This window comes from Scyliorhinus torazame, chromosome 6, assembly GCF_047496885.1.
Source record: "Scyliorhinus torazame isolate Kashiwa2021f chromosome 6, sScyTor2.1, whole genome shotgun sequence".
Taxonomy (NCBI): domain Eukaryota; kingdom Metazoa; phylum Chordata; class Chondrichthyes; order Carcharhiniformes; family Scyliorhinidae; genus Scyliorhinus; species Scyliorhinus torazame.
The window spans coordinates 166,912,331-166,929,919 of record NC_092712.1 but is presented as its reverse complement, the minus strand read 5'-3'; the positions used below and the strand labels follow the sequence as shown (position 1 = coordinate 166,929,919).

The window sequence follows — 17,589 nt, the reverse complement described above, 5'->3', positions numbered from 1 at the left end:
TTCACATGACAGTATGAAGTCAGAGACAACTGTGATAGATTGGGAAAACAGATTAGAAGGTAAGACAGTAGATAAGCATAGCAGATGCTTCAGGAAACTTTTCAAAACTCTCAACAAATTTATGTTTAATAGCAAAAGAAAGATTCCACGTGGATGATAAACCATCCGTGGCTAGCAAAGGACATTAAGGATCAAATTGGGAAAAAAAGGCATACAATGTTATGAAGATTAGGGTCTGAAGGCCTGAATCCAAGGGTGCAAAAAAAGAGGCTGCAGCAATGATAGCTGCATTGGTTGCAATCTTCCAAAATTTCCTAGATTCTGAAAGGTCCCAGCAAATTGAAAAACTGCAAATGTTACATCTATTAGAGAAAGGAAGAGGAAGAAGATAAAAAACAAGAAACTATAGGCCAGTTAACCTTGCATCCATCATTGGGAAAATGCTACAATCCATTATAAAGGAAATAATAGTGAGGCATTTAGAAAATCATAATAGAATCAAGCCAAGTCAACATGGTTTATGAAAGGGAAATGTATTAGTGTTAATGGATAAAATGAGCAGGATTAATAAAGGGAAAGAACTAAACCTATCTGGTTTGATAATGCGCTTTTGAAAAGGAAATCTACCATCCTTACCTCTTCTAGCCTACATTTAACTCTAGACCCAACAGCCATGTGCTTGACTATAAACTAGGGGATGGCCTTGGCTGGGAGGGGGGTAGGTATGGGTGTCTCAGCGCTCACGGGCCCGCCTAGCCATCCCCTGGATCGTTTGTTCCCATTCCAGAGGCAACCCCAGCCCACCTGCCCCACCGACCACCCATAACTCCCACTGATCGTGGAGACCTCTGGCCGTGCGGCTGAAGGCTATTGCAAGTTGGAATTGGCAATCGTCATTAAGTGAGCACTTCACGCCTCCCAAGTAGATCCCCTTGGTTAGGCGTGCCATGTAACATGTGGGAGTTATTGCCCAGCATTCTAGTCAGTCCTTGATTGTGGGGGATGAAGGAGAAGATGGGGGCTGAAGGTGACAGGGGAGATTAATAGAAAGGGACAGTGTAGGGGGAAAAGGAGACAGGGGTGGGATAGAAGAGGACAAATCTCAAGAGGGGATCAGGGAGAACAAGACTAGGTCAGGAAAGTGGGAGAAGGGGACAGGGAAGAAGGGGGTGGGATAGAAGAAGAGATTTGGGAAAGAGAAATAGAGAATGGGCGCTGAAAAGGGTTTGGTAGAGGAAGACCGGAAGAGGTGTGTAGGAATGGAAGAAGAAAGGGATGAGAAAGTCAGCAAGGAGGAGGAGAATGGGAGCAGAAGAAGGGAACACCAAGAAGGGTGAGGAATGGGCAAGATGAGAAAAGTGGATAAGAGAAAGCCAAATAAAGGAAATGCATCATTAAGCTTTTTAAAAATGTGGAGCGAAGAAAAACATACCTACCGCTCCAGGCTGTGAGAAATATACACTGTAGGTATCTAGTGATACCAGGATGTGGTAAAGTCCCACTCTAGGCATGAGGTTCCTGTATTTGCATTTGCAAGTGTAGATATGAACTACACTTGCCACAAGTCTTATTATTTCAATTCCACATATACTTTTAACAACATATTAAATGTTCACTATTGTCAATTAACAGCTCTGGCACTAAAAGCTAAAATTTATAAGTGTGAAGTCTCATTCCTTGATGTATTGCTTTTGGAGATTTTAAAAATGTAATCATAGAATCATCGAATCCCAACAGTGCAGAAGGAGGCCATTCGGCCCCATCGAGTCTGCACCAACCCTCCGAAAGAGCACTTCATCCCAGCTCACTCCCCACACTAAACCCATTCCCCACCCTATCCCATTAGCCCCTTAATCGAATCTACACATTTTCATGGACACTTGAGACAATTTAGCATGGCCAGTCCACCTAACCTGCACATTTTGGACTGTGGGAGGAAACCAGAGCACACAGAAGAAATCCACACTGACACAGGGAGAATGTAAAAACTCCACAGACAGGTCGGAATTGAACCCAGGTTCCTGGTACTTTGAGGCATCAGTGCTAACCACTGTGCTACCATGCAGTAGTTTATATGTTGTGCAACAAACAAGTTACAGCCCAATTTTGTTTTTACTTTGCTTTTATTTATGTTCACTCGGGTCTCAGATGTCATTTCCCTCACAGTGCCATTATTTCTGCTTTTAGCGAATGCCATGCAAAAATGCGGAAAAAATGGCATGCGGTTTCAGGTGTCTCGATGCCGCAAAATTTGGCCATTGACAAAATTACCTTATGCTACTTGTAAATCAAGCACACCATCATAGAAATTGGAAAGAAGATCATGAATTTCAGCCACTTTCATGCCAGTCTTTTTCCAGCTGCTGTAAGCTGGGTTTACTGTATTCAGAGAAGAGGTGACTACTAAATTATTTTGGATAAAATGGAATTCCAGATTACAAGGAGCGGCTTTGGACAAAATCAAAATATATAATTTATCCAACAAAAACATTCAACACAGAATTTAACTTGTGTACAATAGCAGATAAGAAAATAACTAACTTGCATAGGCATAATATTTTTCATTAATTCAGGTGTTCCAAAGTATTAATGAATTATACTGAAATGCAGTCTTTGTTTACATGCAGGCAAATACAGAAACCAGGTTGTACGCAATGAGGTCCCACCAAAAGCATGGGCTAAAAGATTAGAATTTTAATGAAGCTGACATACTCCGTGGGTTGGGGTCTGCTGGTGATGGGTCAGGAATGTGTATTTCAGAGAAGTGCGCTTTGCCTTGACTATTTAACTTAGATAGGCAGTTCTCTAGCTCTTTTCTGCAGGTCCTACTGCTGGGGGTGAGGGACTGAAGTAAATGGCTGTTTTCTGAGAACCAGAAAAGAGGCCAGTCTCTCAAACCAAGAAGGCATAGATGGAAATAGCCGAGGAAACAAGCTGCAGGAATGTGGTCCTTTGAATATGAATACAATGTTACGAGAAGCTTAATTACTTTGTGAGGGCAGGAAAGTTGAGTTACGTCCCATGGCACAATTTGAAGAAGAGTAACGGTGTTTTCCTGGTATCTTGATATAGTGTAAAATGCTTTTGGGTGTCGCAAGATCATGGAAGATGCTATAAAAGTGTTAGCAATTTTTTTAAAAATCTTATCATTCGACTCAAGGTCACCTTAAAAGCTTAGAAAATACATGTTACATTTAAAACAGTTTAGCAAAATATGGCAGATAAATATTGCAGTAAGTTAGTAATTTAAAGAATAGTTTTACAATATTGATTTTAAACTGGGAACTAGTGTTACTGTAGAGTACTATCTATAATTACAATACTGAAAATGTCAATATATTTACATGGCGGAGTTTACTTGGATTATACAAATATTAAATATACGTATGACACTGAGTCAGCAACCTACCAGGAGAAACTGTGAAAATTCTTTGTATTTAAGATGATATCCCCTATCCTTCCCGAAATGCTGATCCACAAACTCAGATTTCCAATCAAATGGGAAACGCTGGTAAATACCGCTTTGGCTAAATATTTGCTTGATGTCACCTATATATCATGATGAAATATATGGTATAATGTAAGAAAGAAAACCATGCTACTATAATTGAACACAGAAATGACTTTTGTATTAACTTTTTCAGGCATGCGTTAATATGGATTTTACTCCAAGGTCAATCACCTGTCAGACTAAACTTGCTTTTCTGCGATATTCATATATCATGACTTATGTTAAATGCTTGTAGGGACTAACCTATCAAATTCATAGCTTGACAATATGTGCCCCCCAATCTTATTCCAGCAAACTTATACCAGTCACTTTTTATTGTGACATCAAAAATATTTGGAAATTGCTGGAGTCACTGTACTTTTGTTTCAGTAAAACTTGTGGGAAAAAAATCTTCATTTGTACAGTATATATTAACTGAATGCTTCATTCCACAAATCTAGAAAAATAGGATTCTTTTGAAATAAAGGTATTGAGATTTTTTTTAAATTCTATGCCAAAGTAACTGAAGCGAGAAACCACATAACAGTATTAGCCAAACATTTTCTTGTTTAAATTTTACTGAGTACATACAATTTTTATTTATGCATAATCACAAATCTGCTCGTGTTCAAAACTGCAAGATTGAGCCGAGAAATTCAATGGCACCATGCCTATTTTCACTGCTAAACAAGCTTCCAATATTGTACTGTATGTGCGTTGAAACAATGATGCCGAATACTGCCCACTCCTTAGCCTGTTGTCCACGCCGCCAACCCATCCCAATCTCCTCCTATGTCCCAATTGCTTCACCTCGAGTGAAGCCCATTCCAGACCACACCTCCCCCTATATTGATCTCAATTCTGACCACCCCATTCCAATCAACATCCGGTTGCCCAATTCAACACCCCTCTTCTTCTGTTCATTTCCCTCCCCATAATGCCCTTAAGATCTCCTTAAGATCCATCTGTGACCAGTAGTTTTGACTCGCAAGTTGCTTGCAGCCACCCAACAGATGTAATTTACTAAATCAGAGATGAGAGGGTTGTCCTGCAATGAAAGGCTGAGTAAATTGGACCAATTCTTTGTAGTTTAGATAACAGTCGATCTATTGAAACCTACAAAATTCTGAAGGGGCTCGATAGGGTGGATGCTGAGAGAGCGATTTCGTTGGTAGGGAATCAAAAACATGGGGACATAGTTTCAGGTTATAAGTCCGATTATTTAGAACTGAGACGGGGAGAAATTATTTCACTCAAAGGGTTGTGAATCTTTGGAATTCTCTATCTCACGGAATTATGGATGATCTATTGTTACAACACATTTAGGTTGGATTTAACTTTTTTTTGGTCTTTCGGGGAATTAAGGGTTTTGGGATCAGGCAAAAAAAAAATTGAGTTGAAGCTCAAAATCAGCCATGATCATAATGAACGAGGGAGCAGGCCTGATGAACAGTGTGGTCTACCGCTTCTCCTTTTTTGTGTGTCTACAGATCTTCTGTTTGCTACAAATGAAGATGTGGGATTATCTGTTCAAGAATAGGGACCTCACTTCAGTGCAAACAATATTTTTTATTCGTTCATGGAATGTGGGATGTGAGCATCATTAAGGTCAACATTTATAACCCATACCAAATTGCCCTCGAGGTTCTCAAACTGCTGCAGTTCATCTGGTACAGGTACACAGTATGCTGGGGAGAGGGTTCTGGGACTTTGACACTGCAACATCAAAGAAACTGCAATATATTACCAAGTTATGATGGTATTCGGCTTAGAAGGGAACTTGCAAGTAGTGGCAGTGCATCTTTTATATAATTCACACTTCTCATAGATTTCATAGAATTTACAGTGCAGAAGGAAGCCATTCGGCCCATCGAGTCTGCACCGGCTCTTGGAAAGAGCAACCTACCCAAGGTCCACACCTCCACCCTATCCCAATAACCCAGCAACCCCACCCAACACTATGGCCAATTTTGGACACTAAAGGCAATTTAGCATGGCCAATCCACCTAACCTGCACATCTTTGGACTGTGGGAGGAAACCGGAGCACCCGGAGGAAACCCACGCACACACGGGGAGGATGTGCAGACTCCGCACAGACAGTGACCCAAGCCGGAATCGAACCTGGAACCCTGGAGCTGTGAAGCAATTGTGCTATCCACAATGCAACCGTGCTGCCCCTAACCCCTACCGTTCTGTCACTATGTGCTAGTGGTAGAGGAAGCGAGTGCGGCGGATGGGGTGCTTTTCAAGCAGCTGCTTTGTCCTAGATGGTATTGAACTTCTTGCGTTGTTGGAGCTGGATTTGGGCAGAAGTCAGGGGTATTAAACCACACATCATGCCTTGTGCCTTGAAGACAGTGGAAAGTTCTGGTAATGTCAAGAGGTGCGATATTCGCCATAGAATCTAAACTCTCTGAGCTGCTCGTGCAGCCACAATACAAACATGGCCAATACAGTTATATTTCTCCAAAAGAGAAAATGCTGGAAAAGTAAGCAAACCCAGACATTCTTTTTCTATTAAAATAAAATGAAAGCAAATTACTGCGGATGCTGGAATATGAAACCAAAAGAGAAAATGCTGGAAAATCTCAGCAGGTCTGGCAGCATCTGTAAGGAGAGAAAAGAGCTAATGTTTTGAGTCCAGGTGACCCTTTGTCAAAGCTGATATTTCTGGTCAACTGATGTTGATGGTAAGGGGACTCAGCAGTCAGAGGTGTGTGACCAAAAACAAAAAGGTCAGAATTGTTTTGTGACAAGGAATCATGTAATTATAGCACTTTGAATGATCTGTAGTGAAACACAAATACTTTACGCCATTTAAAATAGGTGGAATTGTCAGATTTCAAGTAGAAACATTAGCTTTCTCTTTGTTTACCTTCTATTACCATCAAAACTGTGGACCAATGCCTTTGTATCAAATCATCAAAGTGTTGTCAGCATGATGCAATTAGTGCATGTGTTATAGGATGACGTCCATACTGTGATGAATGTAGGAATTTCAGATATATTGCATTATGAGAAATGAGATCATCCATTTTGGTAGTAATAACAGCAAAATGGGCTTCTATTTAAATAGTAAAAAAATTGCAGCATGCTGCTGTGCAAAGGGACCTGGGTGTCCTTGAGCATGAATGGCAAAAGGTTGGTTTGCAGGTGCAGCAGGTAATTAAGAAGGCAAATGGAATTTTGTCCTTCAATGCCAGAAGGATGGAGTTTAAAAACAGGGAGATCATGTTGCTGTTGGATAGGATGCTGGTGAGGTCACAATTGGAGTATTTTGTACAGTCTTGGTCTCCTTACTTGAGAAAGGATGTACTGGCACTGGAGGGGGTGCAGAGGAGAGTCACTAGATTGATTCCGGAGTTGAGAGGATTGGCTTATGAGGAGAGACTGAGTAGACTGGGACTATACTCATTGGAATTTAGAAGAATGAGGGGGGATCTTATAGAAACAAATAAAATTATGAAGGGAATAGATAGGATAGAAGCAGGGAACAATCACAAACTTGGCATCGACAGGAACAGAGAACAAGGAAAATACGGGCTGAAGCGGAGGTGAACGCGAGACGACAACGGCAGCGAAATCCATCCGGGAGAAGCAAGAGACAACACCAACACCAGATCCATTCACGTATTGCCTCTGTAATTGTTTCTCCCGCACCCAAATGTATATGTACCTCCCCAGTCCCCGTCCCCGTCCCCCACCCCTCACACACAGCACAAACAGATGCCTATTAAAGTGTTTAAAATAATATTGCCAATTGTACAGAGTTGCTGCTGTTGAGCTAGCGCACAATACCCTACCAGTTATTTTATTTTATTTTTTTGTGTGTGCGCGCTCTTCTCTTCTCTATATATATATATATATATATATATATATAATTATTGTGTACATAACGGTAAATATACTTTGTTCAAAAACCCAATAAAAAACATTTATTTTAAAAAAGGATAGAAGCAGGGAGGTTGTTTCCACTGGCATGTGAAACTAGAACTAAGGGGTACAGCCTCACAATAAAAAGGAACAGATTAAGGACTGAGTTGAGGAGGAACTTCATCGGCCAAAGGGTTGTGAATCTGCAGAATTCCCTTCCCAGTGAAGCAGTTGAGGCTACCTCATTGAATGATTTTAAGGCAAAGATAGATAGATTTTTGAACAGTAAAGGAATTAAGGGTAATGGTGAGTGGGTGGGTAAGTGGAGCTGAGTCCACAAAATGATCGGTCATGATCTCATTGAATGGTGGAGCAGGCTTAAGGGACAGATGGCCTACTCCTGCTCCTATGTTCTTTTTATATGTATTTGGTGCAGTAAGGGTTAAAAGCCAGGGATAGAATGTGAGTGCTGCAGTCAGGTTTTTTAAAATCCTGGTTTGAAATCAGCAGACACTTTTTGGAGACATAGGTGCAATTAAAGCATCATGAGAGTAAGATCCTAATTCATCCCAGCTAGGGGTATTATTTTCTGAAGTTGGGCTAATAGAATTCTGTTTATATTAAGAAGATTCTATGGAGAGTAGATAATTAGAGACAGTGTGTTTAATTTTAGTAAGATGATGTTGCCAATGGGAGGAGCCAGGGGCTGAAGCAGTTAGATGTTGAGGTTGCAGTTTTAAGAAATTACGTTTTAGATCGGGATGTGGCCAGAGAAGCAGCTTATCTCAATACAGTGAGTTTAGATCTGCCTGTGGACAGATTAACAGTTTCTGTGAAAAATAGCTCAGTTAAAAATTTGACTAGAGCTAGACCAGACAAGCAGTTGTTCTTAAGACAGTGAGTTAAAGATCCTCCTGTGTACAGGACCGGAGCAGTGTCTGAGGCTGGCTTTTTAAACAGTAGTTTAAGGCAGGAGAGAATCTGCAGCTGGTTCTGAAGGATCTCTCTTTCTCAAAGGGGTTTATCCAAGAAATCTGTTTACAGCAAGTATTCCTGAGCCTGCTTTTGTACGCAAGTGGATTTTGACTCGAGATGGATTTTCCTGGAGAGGAGATAAAGATAGCCAGCAGTTAAGGGTTATCATTAAGCATTGCTTAACTAATAATTGAAAGCTATTGGGTGGGACTCTCCATTGGCTGACGCCGAAATCAGGAAACGCAATTGGGCGGAGAATAGGTTCCGACAAACCGCGGGGGGTGCCGATTTGACACAAAATCGCAATTGTCGGACACCTCAACAGCGGCGTCAATGCGGTCCGAAGCCCACGTGCAGTAAACATCGCTTAAATGTTTGCATATCATTAGCAGGCCCAACCCGGTATTCTTCGGGGCCTCCAGCTTTCTCCACATCAGGTTTCCAAGCCGGACACTGGCCAGCGTGGGGGTCCTGCCATGGCCAGAGGATGATTGGGGGGGGGGGGGGGGGGAGGATGACGGAGAAACGAGCCGAGTGGCCGGGGTGATCCCCCCCCCCCCCCCCCCCACCCACCACCCCCACGAGACTGGGGAGGTGTCTAGGCACTGACCACCATTGCGCGGCCTGCAAGGTAGCCAGCTTGCTGCACGTCCCACTGAGCACCTACCTTGGCCCCTTGCAGAGTGATACCGGCCATATGGGTGCCCTCACCCCCACATCACACTCTCCGCCCCACCACCCGGCCGCCACCCGTTGGAAGGGCATCAGGCAGCCCACTGCAGCCACTATGGGGGTGCTGGATGGGGACTGCGGAGCATAATGCTGGCATGGGCATGCCAGTTGACAGTACCTTTCACCCGCTGCAGACAATGGATATTGGAACTCAATCAGCAATGGTGGCCTTCCTGCCAGTTGTTGCAGTCTTTGGGAATGACCTGCAGCTGTACAAGCTGGTGCTGCCGAGGAGGAGGAACCTACCTTGCAGCAGCAGAGCAAGCAGCAACGGAGCGTGCTGCAGCAGAGCCTGCCCCAGAGGAACAGGAGGCAGCCGCCCAGAATGGAGAGCCGGCTGCCCAACAGACCGAGGAGGAGGTGCCAATGAGGTGCCGCATGAGGCCTCATCAGACTGAGCATGGTGTCGAAGACTCCGACTGAGCAGCGAGACAGTGCAACGTATCTGCCAGATCATGGCACACCTGACACAGCGGGGGGAGGGGGACACCCTGCTCCCGGTGGCCGTCAGGGTGACAATCGTCCTGAAATTTTACATGACGGGGTCCTTTCAGGTGCCGGGTGGGGACCTGATCACACATACCTCGGTGCACAGATGCACCCTTGCCGTCATGGAGGCCCTATATGCCTCAATACATCCAATTCAATGTGGACTGAACCCACCAGGATGCAGCGGGGTTCGCCACCATCTTCAACTTGCCCCGGGTTCAGGGGGTGATCGACAGGATGCATATCGCCCTACGAGCAACTGCAAATGACAGGCTGCTGTACACCAACCAAAAGGGGTTCCACTCGATGAACGTGCATCTGTGACCATCAGCTGCACATCATGCACATCTGTGCCCGATACCCAGGCAGTGTGCACAACGCCTTCATCCTGGCACACTCGATGATTCCTGACATGTTCGGGTTCCCCACCACCACCCACCCCACCGTCATACGTGCCTCCCACACTACACGGTGCGGGCCCTAGGTTGGCAGCAACACTGGTCCATGAGATGGAAGATGATGACAACCCTGCAATGAGCTCTGGTGCTCTGCATTGTATGACGCCTGACTCCTTCCCACGGTCGCACTTTCCACCATCCATCTGGGTGATCCCTGCATGCGAGCTGGTCATTCCATTACATGGTCCCATCGAATCCCTGGGATGACGATGGTGGGGAGCACAGGCCACCCACAACGTCCGCCCATTCTCTCCCCCCGACCCTCACACGCCCTCTGGCCAGCTCAGGCCAGCCCATCCCTCACACCCATCTGACAGAGCACCGAGGCAGGTTGTAACAGTGTGAATAACGTATATACAGATTTGTGTCCTAGCCCCTATCACTAAAATGTGCCCTGCATCGGTGCCAACTTAACTTTCTTTTTTTTTTTAAATTTAGAGTACCCAATAATGGTTTCCCCAATTAAGGGACAATTTAGCATGGCCAATCCACCTAACCTGCACATCTTTGGGTTGTGAGGGTGAAACCCACGCAGACATGGGAATAATGTGGAAACTCCACACAAACAGTGACCTGGGGCCGGCATTCGAACCTGGGTCCTCAGCGCCTCAAATCTAGTGCTAACCCCTGCGCCACATGCCGCCCTCCAACTTCACTTTCTGGACTTATAGGTCCGAATGCTACATTCTTGGTGGATCCCCACAGGAGTGGATCGGCCTGCTGTGATCCCGCCCTGTGACCTGGATCCCCATTGGCAGCCGTCTTCTGGGGCGACCGGGCCTGGATAGGCCCAGCTGCTGCTCGGATGGCGTGGGGCTACCCTGTTCTTCCCGCTGCCCACCAGATGCGTCAGGCAATTGGGGGGGGTACTGTGGTGTTCTGGCACTGTGGTGTTCTGGCACTTCCCCTGCGAGATTCACTGGCATGGGCTCCCTCACCTCCTCCTCCCTCAGGCTACTCCAAAGGAGGGGGGTGCGAGCGGAGCTATCCAGAGGCTCCCCCGCCACCTGGTGCTGCCAGTCCTGGAGGCCCGCTCTGGTCTAGACCAGGGTCTGCATACTCGTGGCCATGGAGCACAGGGAGTGGACCATCACCGTCTGGGAATGCGCCACATCACCCATTCAATGTTCCACTACTTTTCATGGTTTGTGTCACATCAGCTAGTGAATGAGCCATCTCCCTTTGGGACTGGGCCACCTCCCTCGGTCTGTGCCACGTTGGCTAGTCCCTGGTCAATGTCACCGACGTTGCCAGCCTTGGGCTGCTGAGACTGGGCCACGCTCATGAGCGCCGCTGCGATGTCCAGGTGGCTCTGGCAGGGGTGTGAGAATAGTGCGGGGGATGTTTGGGGGGGGGGGTTTAGGGCTGTGGTGTGGGGGATGAGCAGTGGTGTGGGGGTGGTGTCAGGGCGGGGAGGGGTGTTGATACACGTGTCACAGGTGACATGGTGGCACAGTGGTTAGCACTGCTGCCTCACAGCTCTGCCACAGTCAGAGTCTGCAGGTCCAGCAGGAGCCCCTTCAGCTTTCTCCCGCTGCCGTGAGGGGGGGAAACGGGGGAAAGAGACAGGAAATGACACTGTTAGACAGTTCCACGCATGGAGCTCAGGGGGTGGCTAGCTGGTGCCCTCAGTGGCCAGAGCACTCGGCCATAGCGGCTGGGATGGGTGCCGGCATGTGGTGCGTGGGGGGGTTCGGCCACGCTCAGAGTAGTGGGGGGTGGGGTTTACGGGTGTGTGGTGTGGGAGTTAGTGCTAGGAGCACAGTGCTGCCTCCTCACCCAGGCCGCCCTGAGGGGGTTGTGCAGTTTTTTCTGTCACTGCTGGCCGGTCCAGACAGTGTTGCTGACAGCGCTGACCGCCTCTGCCACCTGCACCCAGGCATGACGAATGGCGACGGCTGACAGCCCCCTCCCCGGGCTGGAGTACAGGGTCAACCGCCTCTCCTCCACAATGTCCAGGAGGGTCTCCGGCTCGGGGTCCGAGAAACAGGGTGCTGCTCTCCTCGCTGCCATCTTGTTGGCTGGGATAGTGTATGTGGGGAGTTCAGTGTGTATATGCAGCTCGTCAGCCTCCTAAGTGTCAATCACGAAACCGGTGAATCCCGCACCATTTCTCATTGGAATCGATTGTGTTCCACGTGGCACTGGTGCTAGCGCCTTAGTAGTAGCTGAATCAGTCCAGGTGCGGCGCCAGTTTTGCTGTCGTGGAGCTCCACGAATCCTGCACCGGTGTCAACACAGTCTCAGAAAGGGAGAATTCCGCTGACTCTCTTTATGATGTTAAAGTTCGTAATACTGTGTTGGTAATGTGGGGCGAGATTCTCCGACCCCCCACCGGGTCGGAGAATCGCCGTGGGCCATTGTGAATCCCGCCCCCGCAGCCCGCCAAATTCTCCGAAGGGAGAAAATTCGGCGGGGCGTCAGTCGCGCCGCACCCTCGGAGAATGGCATGGGTGGGCGCAAGGCAATGGATTTTGGGGCTGCCGATATTCTCCCATCCAGATGGGCCGAAGTCCCGCTGACGTGATCACGGGTCACGTCGGCGTAAATTAAACCACCTTTCAAACGGCGTCAACCAGTGCTCAAGGTTTACGCCGACCAGCGTGGGTGACGGCCTGGGGGGTTGGCCGCTGGAGAGGCGATGGCGTGGCCGCAGTCTGTATGTGTGGGGGAGAGGTGTGTGTAGGGTTGTGTGTGCGCGCGCGCGGCGGGGGTGGGTTAGAGTGGGCTGGGCTCCGGGGGAGTGCCGGGAGGGGGGGGGGGGGGGGGGGGGGGAGGATGACTGCCGGGGAGGGGGACGGGGGTCCGTGCCGGGGAGGGGAATAGGGTGACGGGGTCCGTGCCGGTGAGGGGGATGGGGGGGACGGGGTCCGTGCCGGGGAGGGGCCGGGGTCCATGCCGGGGAGGGGGACGGGGTCCATGCCGGGGAGGGGGACGGGGTCCATGCCGGGGAGGGGGACGGGGTCCGTGCCGGGGAGGGGGACGGGGTCCGTGCCGGGGAGGGGGACGGGGTCCGTGCCGGGGAGGGGGGTGGGGTCCGTGCCGGGGAGGGGGACGGGGTCCGTGCCGGGGAGGGGGACGGGGTCCGTGCCGGGGAGGGGGATGGGGTCCGTGCCGGGGAGGGGGATGGGGGGACGGGGTCCGTGCTGGGGAGGGAGTTGGGGGGACGGGGTCCGTACAGGGGAGGGGGAAGGGGGTCCGTGCCAGGGAGGGGGACGGGGACGGGGTCCGTGACAGGGAGGGGGATGGGGGTCCGTGCCGGGGAGGGGGTACGGGGTCAGTGCTGAGGAGGGGGATGGGGGGACGGGGTCCGTGCAGGGGAGGGGGAGGGGGGTCCGTGCCAGGGAGGGGGAGGGGGTCCGTGACGGGGAGGGGGGGGGGGGGGGGTGCGAGGGCAAGTGAGTTGGTCCACCTGGCCAGGTGCCAGCCTCCAACAGTCGGACCCATGCGGTCCATGCCACCTGCTGGGGGGAGGAGGAGGTATGGGCAATGATGACATGTCGTCGTTCCCCGCCCCCCCCCCCCCCCCCCCCCCCCCCCCCCCACACACCAGCCCGTCATGTTTTCCGGTCATCCAGCGATGTTGGCCGCCGTGGCGGCAGCCGCGAATGTCCATGTCGCCCTGTATGAGGAGGAGGAGCGTGCCAGAGAGGTCAGGCTGCCGCAGAGGGGCAGCGGCAGCCGACCAGGCTGGAGGGACACCTGACTGACAGGACGAGGAGGGAGAAGGAGGACGTCGCAGCTCCACGGCAACGGAGGCACCCGAGGACGCCCTGTGTGTACCGGCCCCGGCTGTCATACCAGGACCTCACGGACCGGGAATGCAGGAGGAGACTCCGGATGAGCCGGGAAACCGTGGCACACATCTGCCACCTGCTGGCGCACCTGTCACCGCGTGGCACTGGCGGGGGACATCCTCTCCCAGTGTCCGTCAAGGTTACGGTGGCCCTGAAACTTTATGCAACGGGGTCATTCCAGGCACCGAGTGGGGATCTGTCCGGCATATCGCAGACATCGGTGCATCCGGGCAGTGACAGACGCCCTATATGCCATGGCGCACCGCTACATCCGCTTCCCTGTGGACCGGGCCAGCCAAGATGCCCGGGCCGTGGGCTTCTCTGCCGTGGCCGGGTTCCCCATGGTCCAGGGCTCGATTGATGGAATGCACGCCGCCGTGCGGCCACCTGCAGATAACAGGGCCGTGTTCACCAATAGGAAGGGGACCTATTCGATGAACATGCAGGTGGTCTGCGACCACCGCATGATGATCCTGCACGTCTGCGCCCGGTACCCGGGCAGTGTACACGACTCATACGTGTTGTCACGGTCATACATCCCCGGCATGTACGAGAGACGCCATCCCCGGCTGAGGGGCTGGTTGCTGGGCAACAGGGGCTACCCATTGCGATCGTGGCTGATGACGCCTATACGGAGGCCACGCAATGAGGCGGAGAACCGCTACAATGATGCCCATGTAGCGACAAGAGGAGTGATAGAGAGGTGCTTTGGCGTGCTGAAGATGCGTTTCAGGTACCTGGACCTCTCTGGGGGCGCCCGCCAGTATCGGTCAGATAGGGTCGGCCGCATCATTGTGGTGTGCTGCGTCCTGCACAATATAGCCCAGCAGAGGGGCGATGTGCCGCAGGCAGAGGACGGCGGAGTGGAGGAGCAGCAGGAAGAGGCGCATGCCTCCCCAGATGAGGGGGTTGGGGGCAATGGTCAGGGCAAACGGGCTAGACACGGGCGGGTCGCAGTCCACCGTTACCGGCTGGGCCAGCGGGCACGGGACAGGCTGATAGCCGCCCGCTTCACTGACTAGATGGGCGTGGGAATCGGGTAGTGTGGCCACAGACCGCATACCATGGCAACACCCGACCACCCACACCCCCCACCCATCCACCCACCCAGCACCCTCACCCCCCTCCCCAACCCCCCCACCCCACCTGAATGCACACCACCCCCCCATTGCCGATCCACCTGCGGCACAACGGCCGGGCTCACATAGTTGCCGGTGGACGCCTGTCTATTGCAGGCCATGGAGGATGATGACAACCCGCTCTGCGATGAGCTCCTGGGTCCACATCGTTGGACTATGTCTGACCCATGGCCACAGTACCACCATCCCTGCATGCGGCTGTGACGCTGCAGCGCACGGTCCCGTCCTCTGCCGGGGGGGGGGGGGGGGGGGGGGGGGGGGGGTGTGTTGATGGCGGCCCAGTGGGAAGGGGGCAGACTCACCTGGGGCTGAGGTAAGACACCCCTCACACACACACTTGCGCTCAACGTACATGACACCCCCGCACGCTTTGGACAGAGCACAAAGGCAGCTTCTGTAGGTGTAAAATTGACTTTAATAACGAAAGGAGCTCATGCACGTGCCCTAGCCCCTAAAACACCTCTGTGCCCTGCACCCGTGCCAACTTACTCAGTGTCTAATTGTTTGGCCTTACGGACCCTATGACTACGTCTAGGTGGTTCCCCAGACGGTACAGCAGAACTGGAGGTGGGCTCCTGTGATTCCTGCCCTCTGACACGGGATCCCTTTGGCTGCCGTTTCCTGGGGCGTCCTGGCCTAGATGGGCCAGCCTGTCCTGCCCGTTGCCTACCCGATGCACCTGGGACGGAGAGGGGGGGGGGGGGAGAGAGTCCGAGGTGTCGCGGTGTTCCGGGACCTTCCCTACAGGGGGACCCGGGACGGACCACAGCACCTCCTCCTCCCTCGGGGTGCCCGATGGCCCCCACGCCTCTACATGGGTGGGGGATTTGAACGGACTGGCCATCCGACGCCTCCCCGACATCTGGCGCTGCCAGTCCTGGAGGCCCGTGCTGGTATCGACAAGGATCTGCAGGTTTACAGCCATGGAGCTCATGGAGTTGGCCATCCCTGTCTGTGTCTGGGCGATGCCGGCTAGCACATGGGCAATGGCGCCGATGCCCTCAGCGATGGCCTGCTGAGACTGGGCCATGGCGTTGAGCGCCTCTGCCATCTGGCGCTGGCTCATGGCCTCCTGTGAGAGGGCAGCCATGTCCTGGGCCACAGACGCCGCCTGCACGGAAAGCCCCAGGCCTCACAAACCGCTCCCCATGTCTGACACCGTCGCATCCATTGCCTCCACCGCGGACGTCACCCGTGCCGTGTCGGCCTGGGTGGCACGCATGACCAGTACCACTGCCAGCTCCTGGACGCGGGTGGACTCCTCCACCTGCGACTGCAGCTGCCGCAAGCTGGCCGTCACCCTCTTCGCTCGTCTCAGGTTCAGTGGTTGCATCGGACCTATGGGTGGGTGTGGTAACTCCAGGAACCCGGGATCCATCTGGGCGGCAGATGTTCGCTTGGGCTGGGCTGCCCTCTGACCGCCCGGCCCCTCTGTTGCTCCTACCTCCACCTGCTGTACCGGGACGGCTGTGTTGTGCGCACCAGTGAGTGTACCAGACGCCTCATCACTAAAGTGCCCAACCGAGGTGAGTGTTTCTGTGATGGTGGAGGGTGTTGGTGACAGCAGTGGCGTTGTGTCATGGCACTTTGGGGTGGTGGTTCGTCTCCGCCCATCCAATCTGTGTCACTGTCCTGTATTTCAGTTTCCTGGGTAGGGGTGTCCTGAATAGGGGTGTCCTGAATAGGGGTGTCCTGGGTAGGGGTGTCCTGGGTTGTGGTTTCGTGGCTCGGCTGTGACGGGGGCCTGTGGCTGCCCCTCTCGTCGCTGGGTGGCACACGCCTGCATCGTCGCACCCGCACGAGACGGGGGCGTCGTCTCCCTGTTGCTCCAGGTCTCTCCGTCTCCCGTGGTCTCCGAGGGGCATCGTGCGGGCGTCGCATGCCAGAGGGTCTGGGTCTCTCAATCTCCAGTGGTCTCCGAGGGGCATCCTGCAGGCGTCGCATGCCAGAGGGTCCGGGTCACTCCGTCCCCAATGGTCTCCGAGGGGCATCGTGCGGGCGTCGCATGCCAGAGGGTCCGGGTCTCTCCGTCTCCAGTGGTCTCCGAGGGGCAACATGCGGGCGGTCTGCATCTGCGGGGATGGGTGCCTCGATGTTTGCTCCTGTGATACACAATGAAGCATGCATGGTTAGACATCAGGCAGTGATCAGGTGATATGGGGGACGGGGAGATATGGGGGAGGGGGGATATGGGGGAGGGGAATATGGGGGATATGGGGGATGGGGGGGGGGATATGGGGACGGGCTGTCGGTGGCTCACTTGCTGGTGGGCCCCCGACCTCTGCATCTGCAACCTCCCGGTCCTCAGGTCCGCCAGCCAGTTCCAGGGCCCTTCCCTCATGTTTGGTCAGTGGCCTCTCATCAGCGGCGCCTCCTCCAGTTCTCACATGCTCCCTGGTGTTGTGTGCACGTTCCTCCTGTGGGGGTGTGGTGGCAGGGGTAAAAGGCAACAGTGTTAGGAAGGTATATGAATGCACGCCATCGGTTGCGCATGTATTGCAGAGGTTAAGGTTAGGGCTGGATTCACTTGGGGAAATGGGGGAAGGCGGATATGGGGGAGGGGGGGGATATGGGGGAGGGGGGGGATATGGGGGAGGGGGGGGATATGGGGGAGGGGGGGATATGGGGGAGGGGG

The 17,589-nt window shown here is 52.1% G+C and overlaps 1 protein-coding gene across 1 annotated transcript in view; it reads right to left on the bottom strand.

Moving 5' to 3' along the window:
- Positions 1 to 17,589, bottom strand: part of slc25a13 (solute carrier family 25 member 13) — a 470,724-nt gene that overhangs the window by 258,984 nt on the left and 194,151 nt on the right. Inside the window, exon 4 of the mRNA XM_072510240.1 lies at positions 3,410 to 3,549. Coding sequence (XP_072366341.1) covers positions 3,410 to 3,549 — 140 coding nt within the window. The remainder of the gene's footprint in view (positions 1 to 3,409; positions 3,550 to 17,589) is intronic.